This window comes from Seriola dumerili, unplaced genomic scaffold (assembly GCF_002260705.1).
Source record: "Seriola dumerili isolate Sdu_G_001 unplaced genomic scaffold, Sdu_1.0 BDQW01000016.1, whole genome shotgun sequence".
Taxonomy (NCBI): domain Eukaryota; kingdom Metazoa; phylum Chordata; class Actinopteri; order Carangiformes; family Carangidae; genus Seriola; species Seriola dumerili.
In genome coordinates this window covers 466,826-483,853 of record NW_019174271.1, presented here as the reverse complement: position 1 = coordinate 483,853, position 17,028 = coordinate 466,826, and the positions used below count along the sequence as shown (strand labels likewise).

The window sequence follows — 17,028 nt, the reverse complement described above, 5'->3', positions numbered from 1 at the left end:
TGGTGGCCAGTTGGGAATCATGTTGGTCAGCATACACATCCTCATGGTAACACACACACACTTCTGACTCTGTTAGGAACAGCACACTAACACTGGGTGGTTCCTCAGTTCTTCCTGTCATGGTTCCACCAGATGTTGACACTCTCCTCTGAGACTCTGCTCCATGTCGACATGATGCATCACATCATTTCTGCTGATCTGTCAGCTGCATATTCATGCTGCCCCTCTCCTGTTCTACCACATCCCAAAGGTCTTCTACTGGGTTCAGGTCTGGAGACTGGGGGGGGGGGCACTGAAGTTCAATGAACTCACTGTCATGTTGATGAAACCAGTTTGAGATGACTTTAGCTTTGTGTCATGGAGCATTATCCTGCTGGAAATAGACATTAAAAGATGGTGAGCTATGGCCGTGAAGGGATGAACATCGTCAGCAGCAACACTCAGATAGACTGTGACATTCAGACCATGACTGATTGGTATTAAGAAGAAAACATTCCCAATTCCATCACGCCACCACCTCCAGCCTGGACTGTTGACACAAGGCAGGTTGGGTCCATGGTGTGTCCACTGCAGCCTCAGGTCTCTGTTCTTGGTGACAGGAAGTGGAACCTGACGTTGTCTTCTGCTGTTTTGGTCCATCCACGTCAAGTTTGGACGTGTTGTTCACTCTGAAGCTTTTCTGCTCAGCACAGTTGTAAAGAGTGGTTATCTGAGTGATTGTAGCCTCTCTGTCAGCTACAACCAGTCTATCTATTCTCCTCTGACCTTTGACCTCTCTCATCAACGCAGAGCTGCTGCTCACTGGATGCTTTTTCTTGTTGGCTCCATTCTGAGTAAAAACTCTCGAGACTGTTGTGTGTGAAAATCCAGATCAGCAGTTTGAGAAACACTCAAAGCAGCCGTCTGACACAGACAATCGTGAAGCTCAAAGTCACTGAGATCACATTTTATCTCATTAACTGAAGCTCCTCATCTGGATTTGCAGGAGTTTATTCACTGTACTGCTGTCACATGATTGGTTTATTGGATAATTACACTGATAAGCAGATGTGTTACTAATAAAGTGCTCAGTGATTGAGTTTTACCAGTCTTCTGAGTTACCTGTTTTTATGTACATACAGTAGCTCCAGAAAGTATTCCTTCACGTTTTTCACTTTATTGTGTTATAGATTTAATTTTAAATGGATGAAGTTGTCATTCCTGCCCATCAGTCTACACTCAATAATCCAGAGACAAAGTGAAGAGGTCTGGATACTTTCTGAACCACTGTATGTTCATTTTTCTTTTTGATAGGGTGGTTTATTGTTATATTTTTGTGTGCAATATTTGCAATAGGAGAGTGATATGTCTTTCATTGTCCATCCATCCATTTTCTGCCACTTATCTGAGGTCAGGTCTCGCTGACAGCAGGTCAAACAATGTAGTCCAGACGTCACTCTCTCCAGCAATCTCCCCAGTTTTCCAGCTCCTCCTGGCTCCCAGGCCAGATGAGATATATAATCTCTCCAGTGAGTTCTGGGTCTACCCCGAGGCGTCCTACCAGCTGGACATGCCTGGAAGATTTTCACTGGTGGGCACCCAGGAGGCATCCTAACCAGATGCCCGAACCACCTCAACTGGCTCCTTTTGATGTGAAGGAGCAGCTGCTGTACTCCCTCTGGATGTCGGAGTTCCTTACTCTGTCTGTGAGGCCGAGCCCAGACCTACTGATCTACAGACCCTACTGGGGAAACTCCTTTCAGCTGCTTGTATCGGCATCTCATTTTTTCACTCACTACCCAAAACCAAAAATGCTAATAGTGAAGAACCAAAACTGCAGTTCCTCTAATGACCCCTTGAGTCTGGCTCCAACAGTGAGTCAGTCCCCATAGACTCCCATGTTAAAATGTCCAACTTCAGAGCAGAAATAAACATGTTTACAGCCTGGTACAAAAACTGTTTTGGTCCCTAGAGCTAATTTCCTCCTTCATGACAACTGTGTACATTTGACTTTTTATTAAGACTTAAAGTCATGCACTGAGGGCGTGGCAGCTTTGGTGACTGGTGGATGAGTGTATGCTTGCCACAAACCGAATGCACCAAAGTCTCAGCTCCACACACGCCCCTCCTCTTTGTCCATTTTTGGATTAGTTGGGAGTAAGGGGCGGAGTCAGACACTGCCAAGATCGCGATGGTTTAGCAGCTCACTCTGAGCTTCAAAACTGCTCTTCAGAAACCTGCAGGTGACGTCACAGAGGCTACGTCCATCTTTATTTGCAGTGTATGCCCAGAAGACTCGACCATTTGGTCATGAAGCCTCTTATTATAATCTAAATGGATCTTGAGACTCGTAGCCCTTTTATTACACAGCTCCTCAGTACACTTACAGAGTAATTAGTTACCTCTATGGGGCCGACTGTGTGTTTCACTGGTTGACTGGAGGTAAAAACCCCCAGGAAGGTGAAGGTGGTTGTAGTTTAGACTCAGAGCATCACCAGGGAAAGTACAACACACACAGAGAAGCAGGAAGTCACTGAACACATATTAAATATGTTTGTCAATCTAATATTCATTGTTTCATGTGAGAGTCAGAACTGACTGTTCTGTTTAACCAAGCTGCCAAAATGCTTCTTTTATTTATTTGTTTGTTTATTTCGCGTCCTCATTGAGCTTAACATTTGACAGAGGTCGTCTGTCTCATCTTGCCTGCTTTGTCTTCTTCTGTCCTCTCTGATTTTACAGCACATTGTCCCATAAAAACCCAACCAAGAGACGTCCATGTCTCTTTTGAAGCATGTTTTTCTGAAAACAGGATGGAAGTAAAAGCTGAACACAAAGGTCCCTGAGGTGTTTGAAACCCTGTGATGTGTCTGTGATTCTGTGATTTCAGCACGCCCTGCTGGCCTTCAAGTTTCTCCTGGCCTTCCTCATCCCAGATGTTCCCAAACACATCCAGATCAAACTAGCCCGGCTGGAGTTCGAATCCCTGGAGGCCCTCAAGAAAAAGGTAGAATAGTACACTGAAAGCTTTACCTGCCCTGTAACATTAATCTATACTGTGCATGTTCTTACCATTGATCAGTTTGGTGTCATTACTACACACACGCATCAGTCCTGAAGAACAAAGCGACACCATGAGCAACTTGTTTTAAAAAGCTGCAGTGTATCAGATGCTTCCATCATGTTTAAGGCTTCACACAGAGGCTGTTGGCTGTCAGGTTTGTAATCAGCTCTTTCAGCAGCTTTTTCTTTTCACTTTGTATTAGCGGAAACAGTCTTCACTGCCAGAGAAGCCTGTTTACTGTAAACTGTGTTGAACAGCGTCAGCTAGAAACACAAAGACAAGCTTAATGTCTGGCAACAAAAAGTCAAAGATAAATAAGTTTCGACTGATCTGAGCATTTTCATTCAAACATTCATTAAGACGCTGAGCCCCAGACATGGTCATAACTAACAATGAAAACCTTTCCCTGTGTGCGTCATTGAAACCTGTAGCACACGCAGTTCAGCTTCTAATGGACAGGAGTGGGACTAAGGTCCATTTAGCAAGGCAGCGAGCAGCATCACGCCTCAGTGACTCTGTTGGAGAGGGAGTGAGCTGCTGACTGTGTTGATGCAGACCACAGAAAAGCTCATCAGCATTAACTTTGTGTGTGTGTGTGTGTGTGTGTGTGTGTGTGTGTGTGTGTGTGTGTGTGTGTGTGTGTTCTTCATCAGCATTGTTATCCACTCCTAATCACTTAATGACCAAGTCAAGCTTCTTTTTCCACATGACTGCTGTTTCTATAGATCTGCTTATTCATAACCAAACAAATGAACTTGGTGCTGCTCAACTCTTCCAAGTAAATCCGTGAGAAAATTACATTGCAAAAAAGTACTAATATTGATCCCAGTATCCAACTATAAATCGAGGAATTTGTCTGTGTGCCAGGTGACTGACAGGCACATTTTGAGCAGGACTGCACTAATTAATCTGAGTCTCCCTCTAAAACCTCAGACGTTCACTAAAACCTTTATTACTCAGCCTCTGGAGCAGATAGAGACATGAAGTAAAAACTTAAGCTTGAACCTTTGACTTTTATTGTATCATTTATCATTGCCTTTGAAACTGGATGTGGCTGAAAAACAAACACATTTCTTAAAATTCTCAGTTCAGTTTAACTTTTTTTTAACTTTATTGATTTAAAAAAAATATATGTTGATGAACATTAGGACAAAGGCAATGACAGCAAAAACAGTTCTACGAGCGCCATATTAGTTAATAGTACTAAGCAAAAACAGGATATGATTTATTTGTTTATTTCATCATTTATTTTGCAACGCCAACACAAATAGTTCCTCAACTGGACTGGTACTGGACTGTTGCTAAGCGACACGTAAACATTTTCCTGACCTGCACATTACCTCAGGTGTGCGCTGAAGTATCCAGGCTTCTTCCCTTCATCTTCTTCTGACGACCAGACATCATTTAATTCAAATGTTATTTCTGGAAATATTTTCATCTTTGTTTGTTACAATCTAAGAGAGATAACGACCGTTAATGTGACGCTGATTAACAGCTAATAGATCACCTGTGAAGTGGAGTGATACATGTAGTTAAAAGTCTCAGTGCTGTTGTGCTCTATATCAGCAACATGGAATGACTCTCGTCCAATCAAATTACTTTGTTAGAAACTAACAGTTGTATAATTTCCAAATTGCAACAGTTCATAAGTGAGTTCATGCTGAAACAAGTTCACACGTGGTTCAGACTTGAACTAGTTGCCACTCAGATTGAGGTGGAGCTGTGTGTCGATATGAAGAGTAAAGAGGCGTCCGTGCAAGTGAGGAAAATAATAATGAGACTCAAAAAAGAAAACGTCTGTCAGAGAGATATCAAAGGTCGTTGATATTCCAAAATCACAGACACACACACACACCCCCAAAAGAAAGAATTGAATTTTGGTTCTGCCCAGGACATACAGTACATAGCTATCTGCCCGGACCTGTCTACGTCCTACATCAAGCATCAACGCAACAGCAGCTTTGTCTCAGTCCAGGGGCCGAATCAAAGAACGTCTGTTTCTTTATCTACAAGCAGCACACACAGCATCAGCTGAGGGAGGGCAGAGCCGCTGCACCTTCCACAGCCACAACTGTTTAAAAATTACGCGATACAATTAACTCCATAAAAAATGAGCTAGCGTGCACAGCTGATGTCACAACAGTGGGAACTATGGAGCGCGGTAAACGGTCAAAAATGTGGCTTCACTTTAGAATAGAACTCGACACAAAGTGCAGAGTGTGAGGGAAGATAATTAGCCGAGTCAAGTCGCACAGCGTGGCTCTAAAAACCGAGCAGTGCTTGATCTCTTGTTGCTCCATCACAGTGTTTTCTAGAGCTCTGCACCTGAGCATTGGTCCAGGCTCAGTTTGATGTTCTCTCACGCTGGAATGGATTTCCTTGTGATTACAGTTTAACTGTGTGATTCTTGGCCTCCATTATTTTTTGTCCAGGGTATTATTTTCTTCTTGAAAACCCTCGATTCAAGAGAATAATCTCTTTTACATTCGCTTGTTTGACTGTTAAAATCACCTCTGGACCAGGGGCTGGACGCACAAAACTCTGTGTAGATTCATGACTAAAACTATGTGTACGCACAAAACCAGAAACACACACACACACACACATTCTTTTCATCAGAATTATGAAGCCGTGCGTTCACATGGTTCCACTTTATAAATCTCACTCATTGTGCACGAGCCTCATTTCCACTCCCACAGTTAGCCATGAATGGATGAAGACTCTCCCTTAAACAGTCAGTTTGTATAAAAACACTGTCTGTGCCACAAGTTCTAGAGAGAAGAAAGACGGGAAGGACCTTCATTTACTGGGAGCAGAGAGTCTTCATGAGGCTCCACAGGCTCCAACACTGTGATTATTAATATTCAAATAGTATGAAACAGTTACAGAATGACACAATAAATAATCAGGATATTAAACGATGCTGAAGGAAACATTGAGAACAAACAATTATTTCTGTTTATGAAATGTAAAACTGTAAAACTTATAATGATGATAATGAATGAAGCTCCGTGAAGTCGGTTATTTTATTAGGTGTTAAATTATGTGTCTCAGCTTATTTCACTTTGGGAAACCGTGTGTCACATGACGCATTCAGTGTCTATAAACACCAATTTACGTGCGGGGCGTGGCGTACGCATGGCGCAATCACAATCGATAAAATTCAAACGATACAAAACCCCACCTCAAACAAAGTTGTTGATCCCAACAAGTATAGTGGGTTCTCCCTGGGCTCATCATAGTAAAACAAGAGCAAACACACATACACACACACACACACACACACACACACACACTTACCCATCTTGTGGCGTTGTTGAGGCTGTAATAAACCCCCCCCCCCCCCCCCCCCCCCCCCCCCCCCCCCCCCCCCCCCCCCCCCCCCCCCCCCCCCCCCCCGTCAAACTACCAGCCTCCACACACAGTGTAGACAGAGTGGGGATCTCATGTGTCCATTACAGCGTTCTGCTCCATAGCTTCACATTTAGCATGAACCGTGGGCTCCTGATGCCTGTCCCAGACCACTTTACTGAAGACAAATGGCGTGCCCTATGTTAATAGTATTGATATGGCTCCACAGTGAAGCATTAGCTCGCTCGGCACCGCAGCCATTTGTTTGATGTGGACTGACGGGGCTGAGTGCTTCTGTGATGAGCTCGTTTCTCTCTGGTGTGGTTTCTCTCAGGTTTCTACACAGCGCCATTTTACAGGTTCAAGTCTTTACAGTGTGTTTATCTCCAAGAAGGAGAAGAAATGAAATGAGTCTGAATGACATTTCACAGGTGGTAAGACCTGACAGAGAGACTGGCCCAGAATAAAGTGTTGATGCTTCTTGTCGTATTTGCCAGTGAAGTTTGGTTTGATCGGTGTTGTTCTGCGCTCTCCTGGTTTTGCAGAGGCAGCTTCATGGAGGGTGAGTAGCTCAGTGTGTGTGTTTGGATGACACTGGTTTGACTTTGAGTAACTGGATGATATTAAACATTTAAACAAACTAATGATCTAACTCACAAGGTTTTGTTGTGAATCTGTGTACCGGCTGAAAGTTTGATGTAAAAATTAATATATCGATTAATATCATCATTGGCATATTTTATAGTCCGATCAGTTAATACCTGACTCCATCACACCACACCAGCTGTGTGCTTTGGGACTTGATGCTTAAGCTGTGCTAGTGTGTTTTTTTTTTTTTGTTTTTTTTGCAGTAGATGAAAGTCTGTTTGAGCTCAGCTCCAGAAAACATGCAGGCAGACAGAGAAGAGTAAGGTGGTTAGACTGGTGTTCAGGCCGACCATCAACGAGAGGACGGACACCGAGTCTAAGGAAAGATTAGATTCTGTCTGCGTCAGAGAATGTGAAATAATGATTCGGGCTGTTTTGATTGTTGACTTAACTTCTGTGGTGTTCATTCACAGTGCAGGACGTATCGTGCGCATGCTGCACAGAGGAGATTTAAAACATCCGTGAAAGTAGTGAAACTGCTCCTTCACTTTCATCAGCAGTAGATATAAGGCAATGGATTTCCAGCGTATGCTAATTGTTGGGTAGACTGCATATCCACCACAACAGCCATTGTAATATTGAATGGGAGTCGATGAGGGCGTCTGGCGCAGGTGATGATGGAAGTCTGATAAAGCTCTGCAGTGTCTGTGGGTTGGGGATGAAACCATGATAGATTTCGATGGAATGACTATAGTCTGAGGAATAATCAAGGTTTCATAATTATTATGCATTAATTTATGTTTGCCCTTTTTTAATTAAAGAAAGAAACTTACAACATCTCTTATACTGCGTTGTTAACAACTGAAATGCAATTAATTAAAACCCATGGTATAGTGCTGGAAGTTTACAAGCTCCTCTACAACACTTTCCTCTACAAACCTTTGCTGCTCGGTTCCTCTGCTGTTATTAAGCTAATGAATCGTTAGCGTAGCCTCCATGTCTCCCTCCTCACTCTGTTGATAAGTGCGGCACTTTAAGCCGGTGCACCACTGCTCTAACTTGGTTTTCGTTCTGTGCAGGTTGCGCCAAAAATAACCTACCAGCAAAATGCATCGCTGCATCCCTATTATGGATGTCATGTGACGACTCATGTCGTGTGACTTAAATGTGGAAAGAGTGTTTCCATTGGCCTACATGTTTTTTAAGTTCGCGATTTGAAATTGCGCATTAAGCCGGTTAATGGAAGCGCGGCTAATGAGCCACCGCGTCCAGGAGTCATGTGAAAAAAAAGTTCATTCATATAAAAGCTGGAAATTCTTCTTGTGACACGGTGAGAAGGAAGATGGCGGATCGAGAACAGAGCAGAGTGTTTTCTTTAAATCCCTTCAGTGAAGCACGTCGTTTGTTTTGTCTTTTAGTTGACAACAAGGAAGAAACACAGTCTAGGATTAATGTGCGCATGAGAGGAAACTGAAGCAGTGTCAGAAATACAAAGCAGCAGCAGGTTGACAAACATGTGGATGTAGTCAGGAGAAGTGATGAGGTACCAATTAACTGGAACATGTAGTAGGGTTTAATGAGTTATGATTATCTCTTTATTACATTAGAAAAGTAGACAGGGGCATTTGATTTGATTAAAACGCAACAAGCTGCCCTCTCACCCCGGTTGTTCCACATAATGATAATAATAATGTAAGGAGCTCAGCGGCTCACAGTCAGTCACATGGGGTATGTAGGATAAAGTGGAGAGGGACTCGTGTTCCAGCAGGAGACACTTGATCACACAGATAAGCGACTTTCTTGGCTTCTCCGACGACGAGTCACCTTGGAGCGCACACGGCCACCTGAGCCGATCAATCACAGCACAGAGAAGATCCTGTTAAATCTTCACCCTGACTTCGTTAGACAGAGAGCCAGCAGATACAGCTGAGAGCTTTCCATCTGATGTCATCCCACATGTATACCCGGCGCCACGGAAACAACAGTGGCAGAGGTGAGTTTATGGTAGAGGAAGAGAGGAAGAGTTATAGCTGAAGCGTTGGAGGAGGTGTGAGGTGACAGTGAAGCTGGTCTGAAGCTGGCTGTCTGTGAGATGACTGAGGATGTTATGTTGCAGAGACTCAGCTCAGGAGGTTGAATATTTTAGCAGCTGTGAGAGAAAAGCTTAAGAAACCAGTTCTGGTTTGTGAAAACCGGTTCATCAGAGGAGACGGAGGTTACTGTGTCAGCTGGTAAATAGATACTCAGTAGCCTCAGCCACCCCTACCCCCTGCTCCATGATGGTGCTGGTCAGCTCTTCACTCTGTGAAATGTGGATGTGGATGAAATGACTGAGCCCTCTGAGACGTGGGGTCATTGTTCTTCAGGTTTTTTCATCTTGCGTGGAGGTTTATTTGGAGCATCTTCCTCCTATAAAACCTACAGAGGCTGTGTTGTGTGTGTGTCCTGTTTGTGTGTGTGTGTTGTGTGTGTGTGTGTGTGTGTGTGTGTGTGTGTGTGTGAGAGAGTGTGTGTGTGAGAGAGTGTGTGTGTGTGTGTAAGGCTCTGCTTCCTCTCTCTCTGATCAATACTGACATATCAGGACAATTAGCAGAACATATGGAGCAGAGAGCTTTGGCTCCATGTGCCGGCCCCTGAGGTCAGCAGGGTGAGCAGGGGACAGGCTGTGATGTAAGAGATCATCCACAACAAGCAGCACAAAGAGACAGCTTCAGGTGCAGTCTGTCACTGACTCGTCTGTTCTTGGAGCCGCGGCTTTAACGAACATGCGGGGACATAAACTCTCCTCATAACAATATATCTGCACATTTGGAGGTGAAATATAATAATCAATGAAAAGTTTCAAAATAAAAGTGGTTGCTTTCTCCAGCTTCCACCGTCACACGGCTTTGACTGCGTCTTACATGAAACAGATAGTCAGACTTCAGATAGACTGAGTCTAAATTCACCCGCTGCACAAAGCACTTTAGTTCTTGACCGTGGTGCAGTGAATTCTGGGTAAATGAAGACAAACAGACAGAAAAATGGCCGCAAGACAAACAGACAGACCGCTCAACTCTGTTTACCCTCAGCAGAAAATGTTTGTCTTGTGGATGAATTCAACAGTTTCAAGGACGTTTTTACTTTGGAAATTCAGTGAAGAGTGAAACAATAAAAATGAAAATCTGATTTGAAAATAAATCTCTGCAGTCTCTAAAAACTTTCCCTTCTCTTCTCTCTCTCCATAACAATGTCAGCAAACAACAGAGCCATGTTCTACTGTTTTTTCTTCTACTGGTCAGCACAGGTGTCATTGATTGTTACCATGGTAACATTGGTCTCAGGACTGAGTTACTTAGGGGCAAGGTGTCTAATGTTTTTGGTTTAAAGTGAGTCAGTCTTTACTCTAGTGAAACAGTCTGACTAACATCAGACTGACCTGGACCAACACCACAGACCAGTCTGAGATATCTCTGTGAAACTGGCCCAGGACACTGGTTCCAGCTTGTGTTCACTGTTACCACTTGTAACTAAAGCACCAAAGCCTTACAGATCAGTTATTCATCCATTCATATTCAATATTCCCTTTGCTGTCTCTTTATATATATATATATATGTATATGAATCCAGGGTTAGTCTTAGACGTGCGGTTCATTAATCTTCTGAACATTAAAATTCATTAATCTGATGGTTTCCAGTCTGTTTGTTGTTGAAAGGGTTTAATCCCAGCTCCCATCTCAGTCTGTTTAACCCTGAAGACTCAGCTCTGAAGCCTCAGGACGAAGCCCCCCCCCCCCCCCCCCCCCCCATCAGACTGCTTGCTTTGTATCTTGCCAGAAGCAGAGGGGAATTATTCAGTGAAAAATGAACAACATCAGCAGCACCGAGTGAGGGGGTGTCGGTGTTTTTGGCTGGTGTAACTCCAGCTCTTCAGATACCCATGATGATCCTCGCTGATATACGTGCTGTCAGCAGAGCGGTACAAACAGTACCTGCCTGCTGTTCCTGTTTGTCTGTGCAGGATCCAGACAGCCGGCCCTCGGCCCCTGCAGAGTCCCTCTGCAGAACACTGTCCAGGCCTCTGCTCAGCTGCTGTCCTGCTCTGCTCATGTTAGTTTTAAAAGTACGCAGCCCTCACTGCTCAGGACTCCGGTCATTCTGGGACACAGAGACAAAAACTCCGTCTCTTGGTGGTGACCTCTGGATCAGGCGACACCAGCCAGTGAAGTGTGTGCGTGTCCTGCAGGGTCTTCGGGGACAGACGGTGCTCGGGCTTTAAGAAGTGCAAACAAACCTCATTATTTACGATGCGTGTTATGGATTTTTCCACCCTCCGTCACTCATCAATTCACATATCTCTACTGTTGTTCTTCCCAGCAGAGAGTCTCGGCTTCATGTTTCCAGGTGACAGCGGAGCGAGATGTTGTTGAGGTTTTCCTCCGCTGGATATATTCATTTTTCACACAACTCAATCTCAGCGGTGGAGGATCTCAAACCTTTAATTAATAACGAAACAAAAAAAGTTGATGCACAGCCCCATGGTTTTGGTCAAAGTGGCTCCTGCTTCCACAGCACTGGTCGTCACTGTGATCACGGTAAAGGCCTTGGTGGGCTTCAGGCAAACTAGTTCGTCCAACTAGTCTTCACCACCTTCACCTGCTTCACCTCTCCGCCCCTCTGATCTCTGCAAGCGTTTGTCGTCTCGACAGAACGAATGTGTGAGGAGAACAGCTCTCTCTCTCTCTGAGACTGTTTCTGTTTGAAGGCAAACACCGGTGTCTGCTGCACTTCACTTCATCAGATCGTTCCAGAAAGTTCCAGAAACTTGACTCAGACAAACATTATTCTTTAAAGCTCAGTGGTGCAGGGCGGAGGGTCGCGGTGTACGTGGTTTCTGTCAGGACAGCGTGTCAGCGTTGTTTTCACCTGTTGGTCCACACTCACACTGTTAGTGTGCTCTGGTTACTGAATTGTCAAAATGAAAACCACTTCCATGTGAGAGTATCACAGAGGAGTTATCTGAGTTTGTTATTCTCTGTGACGTTGGGCGGTCAGAGAAACGTGAACATTGTGGAGTTGTGGTGGTTGCTCACCGTCCACTACAGGTGGCTTGTCTTTGGCTCAATATTTCAGCTGTGTGGTTATTGCGACGGCGCTACACTGACGTCCTTATATTGTTCTGCTCAGAGTCTTTGCTGATGGGACGAGAAACACAAGCTGTATTATTTGTCAGAGTAAATTGGAGGTAGAAAGTTGGTGTGTAATCTGTGATGGATGTTAATACAGTCTATCTGTTGGCCTTTTATTCCAGATAAATCCGAGTTTGGTTAAAACATGACTGGTTGTGTTTTTGCTCTGTTGGACTCCAGATCTCAACAGTTAACTTGTATTTTATTATTATTAAGGATGATGCCCAAAAATGACAAACGTCTCTAAATGTAATAAACCTGAAACATCTTTTAAAGCTCCATATTTTCCTCTTCTTCTGTGTTTTATTTGAAGTTTTAATCCATAAGAAAATATATTTGTGGTCTGAAGAACCAAACACCATCTCAGTGTAGTTTTACATCTCCTCTGTCAGGCTTCTCTCTGGAGCTCTAGTAACAACAGGTCGGTGAGCTGAGAGCGGTGACTGCTTTGTTGTGACATCACAAAGTTACAGAAGTCCTGACGGCTGGTTTTAAGGCTCAGTTTCTGAATACAGGCTGTGTGCATTTCTCTGTGGACTGAGGCTTTGATACTTTCACAGTATTAATATAGAACCTAGACCTGCTTTATAATCAAACTACACATGGACAGAGACCTTTAGACTGTATGGAGCTTTAAGGTGACCGATGAGACAAACAGTCCTGCTGTAATGTAAGTAGTAGAAGGACTCACACAGACTCTCTCACTGGGTACGACACATGATCACATGCAGCTGGATGGTGGTTTCTGCCTCTTATTCAAATAAAATGCATAGCTCATAAAGAAGTATGGATGCCCACACACACACACACACACACACACACACACACACACACACACACCACCTTTCTGTAGTGAAATACATTAATATGACTGTTGCTGTTTGTCATGTGTTGCAGAAAATGCTTGAAGCCTCGGAGCTCGGTAAGATGCAGTGAGGAGGAGAGGAGAGTCTACAGATACTGACGGAGCTGCAGCAGCTTCAACATCACACTGTTGTTTACACATCCACGTGTTTGTATTATGACATGAACAACTTTATTTTTTGAGTTTATGCGGCTGATTTTCATGCACATGTTTATCTGCAGCGTCTTCACAGCATCACTGAAACTTGTCATTAAACAGAGTGTACCTGTGTACCAGGTGTATTATTAATGAGACGTACTGTAATGGGGTTATATTTTGGTTTGGTGTAAACGTGGGATAAATGGATAAAATGGGTAAAAGTCACATGTCCAAATCATGGATGAATGCTGTATTATGACAAAATATTCTATTGAAAATATAGATTTTTATATCCAGGATGGATGGATGTAGTTTTCAGTTGTTTGTTCTGTTTCAGTCACTGTGGGTCGGGTTCAGTCAGGACTGTGGTTTGGGATTATTTAACTGTCAAAATTTGTCTACCTTCCAAAAATGGTTATGAAGGTGTTATAACCTCACACACTTCACCAATAACATGCTGGCTTAAACCACAGATACACTGAGCTTCAGTACCGCAGCTGCTTGCAACTGAAGACGTCTTACTCCCAGTTCTGTGCTCCAAGTACGGAAGCAAAGAGAGGCCAAAAAGATTTAATCTGCAACCCAACACATAAATTAACCACAACTAATATGGCATATTAGCAGTCAAATATTTTACTTTGAGAAATGTTGTTTTGTCACAGAGCTGACGGTCTGTCAGTCATGTGATCCTAAATGTCTAAACCTGAAAAAAAGACCTAGCAACAATTCAAACCACATAAATTCACCGGGATGATTTTCAAAGTAAAATGTTTAATGCCGTGAATTTCAATTTCAATATTATTTATTTGTTATTATTTTATGGCCTTTCTTTTGCTACCATATCCAAGAGATTGTGATGAGATGATGTTGATTTTGTATTTTCTCAGCATGTGATGTGACCAGGGTATTACCTTCTAACTATAATAATTACTTTGTTTCTTCCACTGTTGATGAAAATGACTTGAAGCTTTAAACCATAAATTCTTATAAACACCCTGGTGCCTTGAAATGCGACGCCGATCTCAGTGTTTTATATCCTGACATTATTACTGACGGTTCTGTGCTGCTCTTTGGCTTCAGTAAACCTATAAACAACAAGATGAAACGTGCTTCTGTTGTATGTTTGTTCTGTTACTGGGTTTTACTGCTGCAGGCCCGAAACATGCTTCACACAGTCTGACCAGTGTCATGTAGTGGAGGTGAAGAGGCCTGTTCACACAAACATCTCAGAATAAACCTGGAGTGTGTTGTCTGCCCTGGAAGCTCCAGCGTTACTTGAGTGTCGAGGCAGAGCGCTGAGTGTGCGGAGAGAAAACCTCCTCAGTGTCACGTAGTGTGTGTGTGAATCATCACTGAATCTCTATTCAAGGGCTCTGCGTCGAGTTTGTGTAGTAAGAGCAGAGAGGCGGCTCAGAGCATTTTTGGCGGAAACCTGGCGAGAAGAAAAAAGACAGACAAAAAAAAATGGGTGGTGCAGAAAAAATGAATGCACCAAACTGACGTAGTGGAAAGGTCTCTGTGGCCACTGATGAGGCGGGATCCAGAGGCAGGGACACGACAGGTGCACCATTAGTGATGCATCGATTATTATACACTAAAATGACGTATATATACATTATAAACAACAGTTTGCAACATGTTAACACACAAAGCCATCATTAAATCACATTCAAATCAAAACAGACAGCAATTGTAACTATCTGAGCCCTCTGTTGACTGACTGTACACATTTTGGTAGTCATAAGTATTTTGTGAGTCCAGCTCTGACCTGATCTTGTTTTGATTCAGTGCAGCGGCGACGTGCTCATACAAACTGAGGAGGCAGGCGTCAGCAAGACATCCTGAAGTGGCTTGAATGTCTTAAGCATAATTTGATTCTCTATACCACAAAAACATTATTAGTGTTAAAATTACTGCCAAAAAAATAGGGCCTCTCCATCTCAAGTCCTGGGCTGAATTACAGTCCCAGTACATCCCTGGCTGTGAGCTAGCACTTTAGCAAACATTCGAATCAGAAGCTAGCATGCTAGTTTGCTCTGGACCACACTCATGTTCATGTTCATGTAATAAGAGCGTAAAGATAAAACACAACTGACATACATCGCCTTTACGTCTGCCGAAAAGTGAAGAAAAATTGAAATTTAACAGCCTGAAATTTGGTCACCGTCTGTCCTGACCCAGAGGTCAAATCTGAAATGCCTTCAGGGTTTATAGACACACAGGAGAGAGTTTCATGCTTTAGTCATAAAATGCACAATAACATATACAAGCTTATCGGCTGATCAGATCTGAGAGTGGAGCGTTCAGCAGGAGCTGGTGGAGGCTAACAGAGAGAGGACATCAGAGGGACATGAACTGGACTCCTACATGAGAAGTTCAGCGGTGCAGCCGAAAGAGGTGTTACGAAGAAAGACCAAGCAGACGACATGTATGAGACAGTATTCCACATTTTATTTTTGGATATTACCATAGCTATATGTAACATCTGACAACAGGTATCAACTACAGAATAATACACTGAATATTCCTGTCAGTTCCAGCTCCTCTCTCTTTTTTTTTTTTCTTTTTCTTTTTCTTCTTCTTCTGTTGCTTTTTGGTCCGGTACGTTTCTGCAGCTGATTCTGTTTCCTCTCAGAGTCACTGAATGTCAAACACTGAAACACATGCACGTCGTTCACCTGGATACAGCTGAGTAAGACAACAGTCAAAGACCTGACGCTATGAAGAAAATCGTGTCGTTTTTCTCACACGGCTTTATTTTTAGCTGAGACACCCATACAGTATTACTAATTATCATAAGGCTAGATTACAGTACAGCTATGCACCAAGAGGTTCACTCTGCTGTTCTAGATTAAGAGAGAGAGAGAGAGAGAGAGAGCACCATATTTACAACTTTATGTACATTTGGTTTTCAAAAAGAAAACAGACAAAGAACCAAAGACAAAAAAAATATTTCAAACAGCTTTTTCCTTTTTTCTCTTTTCAGTTTAATGTAGCAGTTTTAAGGCTGCACACGTTTGGGTTTAAAAAATGAAACGAATGACAAAATGTTTCTGTACAGATAGCTGCAACACACTGTTTAGCTTATTGCCAATGCCCTTAAAGAATCTCCTCTTTCTTCTCTCTCATTTGTTCATCTCTTGGTCTGCTCCTTTAAAGCTGTGAGTCGTGAGCTTTCTCTCCTGCACAGGTGATTTACAGAGAGTTCAAGTATTCAGACCCTTCACCTCTTCACATGTTGTTACGTTGTAGCTTTATTTTCAAAAAAACTGAAACATCACGTTGACATAAGTATTCAGACACTTTTCTTGAGTGTGGACTGAAGGATTTTAGCGCAAGGCTGCAACATAACAACATGTGACCAATGACGGGGTCTGAATACTTCCTGGACACACACTTTAACCAATGAGACGTCACATTAGCCCCTGTCAACATGTTAAAACAGCAGATCGCTCAAAGAAACAAAAATGTACACGTTTTAAAAATAAACTTTACTTTTCAACAAACTGTATATACACACAATCGACACACGAGTCGACACACTGCACACACACACACACACATGTGCAGCGAGCTTTGGGTGACACGTCAGTGCAGGTGGGACCAACAGGAGCCAGCAGAGGTCGAATCACAGCAGACTACGTGTGTTTTTGTCAGACGCAACAAATATCGTGTATCAGCAACAACAACACGTCATGAGTAAAAAAATAATACCTCAGATTTAAATAAGTGGACAGCAGTAACGTTATAAACATGGTTATCAATGTAATCAGCTGTTTGCTGCCACAGGAGTGCACACATGTGATGAACCACCAGTTTCTCCTCTTTCTCTCCAATTTAAAAGCTGAACTGAGACACTGTCCCGGTTTAAAGGG

The 17,028-nt window shown here is 43.1% G+C and overlaps 1 protein-coding gene across 2 annotated transcripts in view; it reads left to right on the top strand.

Annotated features, from left to right (window-relative positions):
* The window catches only part of ano10 (anoctamin 10), a 47,396-nt gene extending 33,134 nt beyond the window's left edge, over nt 1-14,262 (top strand). The window contains exons 14-16 of one of the 2 annotated variants that reach the window (XM_022751139.1): nt 2,870-2,986; nt 6,940-6,956; nt 13,048-14,262. In XM_022751139.1, coding sequence (XP_022606860.1) covers nt 2,870-2,986; nt 6,940-6,956; nt 13,048-13,114 — 201 coding nt within the window. In that variant the 3' untranslated portion in view covers nt 13,115-14,262. The remainder of the gene's footprint in view (nt 1-2,869; nt 2,987-6,939; nt 6,957-13,047) is intronic. The other variant, XM_022751147.1, reaches the window with a different exon arrangement.
* Nucleotides 14,263-17,028: the final 2,766 nt, after the last annotated feature.